A 7,370-nucleotide genomic window follows, 5' to 3' on the forward strand; every position below is an offset into this window, starting at 1 on the left:
ATTCAATTTGAAGCCTGCAGGGTTTCCCATTAACCAAACACACCCAGAGCGCAAAAATGTGGCAAACCAGTGGACAAAGTTCAAACCCGACAAACGAATTGATTCTTCATGATATAACATCGACCAGCCAACCAAATTTCCCAGGAGAATATCAACAACCAGAGATGACCACATAGAATGCCTATGCATTGCATCTTTCTCAGCATATTCAACACATGATTGTGACCTTGCACACAAAAGAATCGCGTTAATCATGGAGAAAATAAACAATCAATATCAAAAGTCACAGATGGTTAAGAATAGTGAATAATTGAACAGAAAAGAAAAACTAAAGCATTTAATTATAGAACGTAATTTAAGTTACATGTATCAAGAAAATGTAAGCAACATAAGCTGAAAGAAGACAAAGATGATATAAAGTGGAAAAGGACAGAGAAGACATATAAACTGATAAAAACAAAATGTCGCTTATCGTTTTCAACTTCAACCAAAGAAAAATTGTTTAAAACTAAACATTATAGTGCACAAAAACTAGGGTGTTACTGGCCAAGTTCAGTTTGGTAGTTTGTTATGCTCAGCGGTAAACTAAACCTTTCTTCACATCTCCCAAATTTAAAAAAACAGATCAAACCATGAATTCTCGAGGAATTACATAAATAAAAATACTGTTCAAGGATTGTTAAAGTTTTAAACCACAGTTCATTGGTGTTTCTGGTCATAAGAATGTCTTGTTATTTCTTAATATACACTCAAAAGGCACCATCCATAGAAAGAATAACTTAAAAACAGCAAACATAAATGCAATATTCCAATGTAAATAAGAAACATCATGAAAGTAACTCCAATATTATATTTGTAATTTGTAATATAAATAAAATCTTGTCTGTGTAAATATTGATGATGAACATTTTATAGGAGAGGAATGGGGGAAAGCAAAGTAGAACAAGGGAAGAAGAAGACCTAGAGGAAGAAAACATAACAGTGTTGCTCAATTCAATCAAAATTCAAATCAATAAATCTCCAATTACATAGCAATCTTGAAGTAGGCAAGCCCACCTTGACAAATGATTAATTGAGTACCCTAAATTTTTTAAAACCTAAAATAACCCAATTTTATAAAAAAAATAAAAACTTCACAACCCAAAAGACACTGAAAGTCGAAAAAATTACAATGAATTCTTAATAAAAGTATAATTCTATACACTACACCTAATTGTGTAAATATCAATATTTTATTTTGGGTGAAATGTACAGTAAAGAAAGTAAGTTACTGAACTAAATAGCAGTTGGATTTTGTTTAACCATGTTAGTTAGGTTTGTTTTCTGGATTGAACACCCGTACCAAAAATTATGAAACCAGACGCAAATCAGATAATTCAGATGTTACCTAAGCTCGTTCTCCTGAAGAAGAATTGGCCAATATAATATCTGACAACAGCGGATTCGGATATTTATCCATGCAGTCTTCTTGAATACATTTGCTGATGTCACATACAACCATGATTCTGATTCATGATTAAAATGTGTTTGGAAAAACTGAAGAACAACATAAAACACAGTGGAGAACGAAGCCAAAAACTTGGAAAACAGATGCCCTATGATAACAAAACACCTGAAAAATCACAAGATTGTCAAAGCTTGAAGATGAAGAGAGCAACAGATGTGGTGCATTGATAGTTGAAGTGTGTACATGGCAAATAGGGAGAGTTGGCTCAAGGATCTTCTTGGAATCACATGTCTGTCATAGATTCTTTTAGCAGCAGATGTGCAATTAATTGCCAGAATAACTGTATCCTGGGGTGAAATTTTGATAAGGCTCATTAGCATCTAGGACAAAACAAAATCTGCATACACAAATATGAGTAAGGTGTATTTCATTACCAAATCAATGAATTGCTGCTTTTTATGAAGCTCATCAACCCACTTAGGGTTCTTAAGGGGAGTATTTGCTTGCTCATTTGGACCATAATGACGCAGCGAGAAATGATGAGCACCATAAGAAGGTGTTTCATAAACTATTACCTACAATTGTTCAAATTTGATAGATATATGTTAGAGAAATGGAAAAGGTTTCGATAACAACTTGCAGAAAGGCAAGAAGTAAAAGAAGAAATTGTGACTTACATACGTGAACATCATATTCTGACACACTTAGTCCATTGCAATGAATGTGGTGCAATTTTGGAAGCCTGTAAATTCCTACATCATCCTGTTCAGAAGAATCGAACTTCAGAAGGACCCAATTACTCTTTCCAACAAAAGATTGGCTACTTTTCCTCAACGATCCATCTAATTGGAGGAAACTGCAACTCTTACAGTTATTCTTTTGGTGTACACTTGTACTTCCCTCTGCCCATGCATTGCCACAATGAGAGAACTTTTTTTTATCAACTTCTGCTTCAGCAGTCAAACTATTCCTAGCAGTGTCACTGATACACAGACCAAGTACAGAGAACACGGACCTATCTTGAAGAATTGTGGGCATGCTCCTGTGTACGTCATGAATGATCCCCTGATAGAGAGCAACAGTTCATGGAGTTAGTTATTCTCATTACACCAGACCATTTCAGAAACCATATAGGATAACTTGTATGAGAGAATCATGAGAAGATTTAACAGCGGGATTTTCCCCACAACTATAATGAAAGTCATACAGTCAAAGAACCAAGATTTTTATGACTAACACTAACAAAATAATTTCATGTGGGAATTGTGCCCAAGAGCCCATCCAAGTCAGTTTCTTGTCCCATCAAACTTTATCTATTTTTCTGATGAATTTCAATAAGATGGCATAAATTACATATGACCTTATATTTAGGTGCAAATCTATCAAGATTTAAGATATTGATACCCTACTAAATATCCTAAGAGGGAAAAAGTTTATCATTATTTAAATACGATACTGCAGCAAGATCTTGACTGATATAAAAAAGGAAACCCGAAATTCCCTCACCAAATAATGGTTACAAGATAAAAGACCAATAATCATTTCATTGATGTGATTGTTATTTCAGTTGCTTCACTCTAAACTGCATGCAATGATGCAAGAAATTGTGAACTCGGATATATTAATATACCTCAATGCCAGGACTAGAACTAGAAAGCAAGACTTCACTACAAGTAAAGGCTACAACAATGTCAAGGGATGACGGTGAGCAGGTGACAAACCACCCGAATAAAATACTGGAGGAGGATTCCTGGTTTGATAAGAGCTGCCTTGGCCACCAAAGTCTACAATGTTTGTCCGTCTTCATATTATGATCTTCATGTAAATTAAACTACTAATCATGAAGTCCCCGCACTGGACAGAAAAAAGCATGATTTTACTCTATTATAAATTCTCAGCTAAAATATAGATGTAAAAAATATAAATAAGATTTTTGTGGAATATAAAATGACAAAATTCCAATCAACCTAAGCAGAGTAGAATTAACTGTTAAAATCACAAAAAACATGTCCATATCTTCAAACAGTCAGGGCCAGTCCTAAGATATTCGGTGCCCTGGGCGAACTATAAAAATGAAACCGCTTAATCATTATATTTTTTCTTGCAAAAACATTAATAATTTTTTCATTATAATCAAAATTCTTTGAAAAATCATTTGCAAGTCACAATTTCAAGGCTACATTGCAAAAACCACATGAAAATCAATCTCAAATAAGAAGGAAAAAAAATCAAGTCACAATTTTTGAAAAAAAAATCAACATAATAGAAGAACGATAATTCAATGAAACAACACACCAAAAAAATCAAAACAAAACTAAAGTGTTCAAAGTAAGAATCAAACAACATATAAGAAGAATAAATAAGAGAAAAAAACTTGGTAAGGATGAATAGAAACGAACCAGAAGTAAACGATTGAGAAAGAAGGAAGGAAGGTGCCGGGTTGCCGGAAAACGCTGCCGGAAGGTCAGGATGGTTCTGGAGTTTTGGGTGAGAGGGTAGATAGAATAGTAAGAGATGAGCGTAAAAATTCATCTTTATATGGTTTTCAATTTTAATAGAAAACGTTTTCAAATTAAGGTAAAAAATCATTTCAATCCCGTTTTAAACGAATATATTTTTTCTGAAAAATTTATCTTTAAAATTAAAAATCAGAAACTCTCAATCACCGGTAAGTTCTAACATGTTAATAATTTTTTTATTAAAAGAAATAATAAATTTTATCGTAATTAACTTATAAAACTGTGATATTTTAGATTTAATTTAAGATAATATATTTAATTTAATAATATCGATATTTAGAATTTACGAACGAGATTTTAATTTAGATAATGTATTTCAATAAATATAAAAATAATAATAATAATTAATATAGTTTTATAATATATACAAATATCATAAAAATAATTAAATATTATCAAATAACTCAATATTATAAATCTTAGTTTTAAATGAATGGTTAAAATATATATAGTGATTTTTAATTCTTTAAAAATAATTTTATTATCAAGATCGTAAAAATTATCTTAATTTAGATAAGTTTTAAGATATTTTGAAAATAGTTTCAACTCAATTAATTAAGTTCTTCAAAAACAAAAATCTTTTTGTATGTATTATATTATTCAAATATTTGTATTAAATGAGTAAGTTGTTTAATCTATACTATAAATAACAAATCATAAATGATTTATGGGTAGACTTAATGTTTATATATATATATATATATATATTTTGTAATCATACAGATTTATTATAGTATTTTTCATGTGAATTACACATTTTTTAACAAAATATATTAAATTTACATTAATTGTCAAACTTTTAACACAAACAATCGTGTGTTCAGGACTAACTTAAATCAGATTAAATGATATTTTATAAATATAGATTCTTTTTCCAAGTATTTAATAAAAATCTACATGTAGATTTTGAACTAGTAAAATTCAAAATCTACGTAAATACATATGTCTTTTTAGTAAACTTTTGTTAAATTGTGATTGAATAGAGTCAATATGTCTTATACAATTAAATTAAAATAAGAATACAAAATTATTATTACTATAATAGAAATAGAATGAAACAAATAAATAGAAAAAATATTGATTGATAATAATAAGTTTACACGGCGAACTTTCTTGAATTAATTATATATTAAAAAGATAGACAAGCTGCAAAATAGAATTTACTTCGAATAATTTTACATTCAATTATTTCATATGACAAATATATTTTTTTACTTTTAATTTTTAAACTCTACTTAAAAACTATATATACTTACTTTTTCTAATTATTTTTCTAAATAACGTATACATTAATTTTTCAATTCTTTTATATATTATGATAATTCTTTATGTATTAACCTTTGATCATATGATTTATGAAATAGTATTGTTGATTATAATAATGATTACATTGACTTTTATATTGCTTGTGATACTGTGGAAGATGTTGATACTTAGAGAGCTACATGTATCTATGGTTTTAAAAATATATATATATATCAAAAACATATTACATGTATCTATGGTTTTTAAATAAATCTATCATTAATCATAATAAAGAAAGTACCATGAAGAAAACATTAAGGATATATTAATGACTCATTTTTAAGATATTTTCACGACCTATAATAGTTTCAAAGCAACTGATATTCCTAAAGTGATCAAAAATAGGATCAACTCAAATATGTATTAGAGTCTAGTTGAAAAGTTTATATTTAAAGAGGTCTATTATTCTATAAAACAAATGAAGAATACAACTACCTCAAGGTCAAGTGCACTTCCAACAATCTTCTATCAAAGGTTTTGGGACATCATTGACAGTGATGTCATTAATTTTGTTCTCAAATATTCTTAATAAATAATGGAGTGTTAATATTGTTAATTAATACTAGAGTGCTTTTGTCCTAGGTTGGTTAATTATTGATAATGTTCCCGTAGCTTTTAAATCTTTTAATAAAATAAAAATGGATAGAAAAGGTTTTGTGAGTATTAAGTTGGATATGGTCAAAGCCTCTTACAAGGTTAATTGAATTTTTCTTATAAATACTTTAGTGTCTATGAGTTTCCTTTATACCCGAGTTAATACCATTATGAAATATGTGTGTATTGTTTCTTTCTATAGTCTCATTAATGGGAAGTTTATTACATCTTTTAATCCGTAATGTGGTATAAGGTAAAGAGACCATTTGTCTTCTCACCTGTTTATTTTGTGTGCTAAAGTTTTATCAAGACTTATTTGGAATAATCAAAATCATAAGAATATTATTGGTTTTCTGAGTATTAAGTTGGATATGGTCAAAGCATGTGATAGAGTTGATTGGAATTTTCTTATAGATACTTTACTCTTTATAGGTTTCCCTTGTACCCTAATTAATACCATTATAAAATATGTGTGTGTATTATTTCTTTCTATATTCTCATTAATGGGAAGCCTACTACATCTCTTAAGGCTCAATGTGGTATAAGGTAAGGAAACCATTTGTCTCTTTACCTATTTATTTTGTGTGCTGAAGTTTTATCATGTCTTATTTAGAATAATCAAAATCATAAGAAAATTACTAGTGTGGTTAATTCAACCCCAATTGTCTCACATTTACTTTTTACTGATGATGATATTATATTCTGAAGGGTTGAAAGGAATGAGGTTGGGGAACTAAGAAATATATTTACCAAATACCAAGAAGCATTCGATCAATAGATAAACTTAGACAAATTGGAGATGGCGTTTTGCAAAAACATACACGAGGACAAATTACTACAATTCGAACAATATCTTCCTATAAAGATCATCAACAAAATAACAAAAAATTTGGGTTTACCAATTTTTATATGGCATTAAAATAATAAGGTTTTTAACTTCATTATTGACAGAATCTAGAAGAAACTAAAGGGATGGAAGGAGAATTGTTTATCTTTTGCGAGAATAAGTCTATTAATTAAAGTTGTAGTTAACTATTCAAACATATGTCATGGTTGTTTCTTGTTGCCAAAGGGAATCTGTGACAACATTTAGAAAAGTATATGCAACTTCTGGTGGGGAGCCAACATGCTCAGCTGAAAATCGATTTGACAAATTAATGGGAAATGTTTTGTGAAGCAAAAGAGAATGGAGGTTTGGGTTTCAAAGTGCTAAGGGATTTCAATGAATTCATCAATGGGTCATGGCATATATGTTGGATGCATCAGTGGGTCATGCATTGAGCTACACGTGGTTAAGTATTCATAATTATATTAAGATTATCAAGCAAAGGGTTGTTGGCGGATCGACAATGGTAGAAATATTATAATATGGAAAGATGATCTGGTTTCGCACACGAGTCAAATATCAATTAATAAAAACGTAGTGTAGGACAACAACTCAAGTCGTCTCACAAAGAAATCTGAATCATTTAACCAAATTTAGAATCAATAAAAAATGGAGTTTG

General features: G+C 29.6%; 1 protein-coding gene across 2 annotated transcripts in view; it reads right to left on the reverse strand.

Annotated features, from left to right (window-relative positions):
• LOC101488269 (uncharacterized) overlaps positions 1-4,005 on the reverse strand; it is a 6,655-nt gene extending 2,650 nt beyond the window's left edge. Inside the window, exons 1-7 of one of the 2 annotated variants that reach the window (XM_073366551.1) lie at positions 3,847-4,005; positions 3,078-3,301; positions 2,129-2,512; positions 1,882-2,022; positions 1,691-1,794; positions 1,388-1,612; positions 1-226 (exon numbers count right to left, since the gene is read on the reverse strand). In XM_073366551.1, coding sequence (XP_073222652.1) covers positions 1-226; positions 1,388-1,612; positions 1,691-1,794; positions 1,882-2,022; positions 2,129-2,512; positions 3,078-3,254 — 1,257 coding nt within the window. In that variant the 5' untranslated portion in view covers positions 3,255-3,301; positions 3,847-4,005. The remainder of the gene's footprint in view (positions 227-1,387; positions 1,613-1,690; positions 1,795-1,881; positions 2,023-2,128; positions 2,513-3,077; positions 3,302-3,846) is intronic. The other variant, XM_073366552.1, reaches the window with a different exon arrangement.
• Between the last annotated feature and the right edge of the window lie 3,365 nt (positions 4,006-7,370).

Source organism: Cicer arietinum, chromosome 3 (genome assembly GCF_000331145.2).
Source record: "Cicer arietinum cultivar CDC Frontier isolate Library 1 chromosome 3, Cicar.CDCFrontier_v2.0, whole genome shotgun sequence".
NCBI lineage: Eukaryota > Viridiplantae > Streptophyta > Magnoliopsida > Fabales > Fabaceae > Cicer > Cicer arietinum.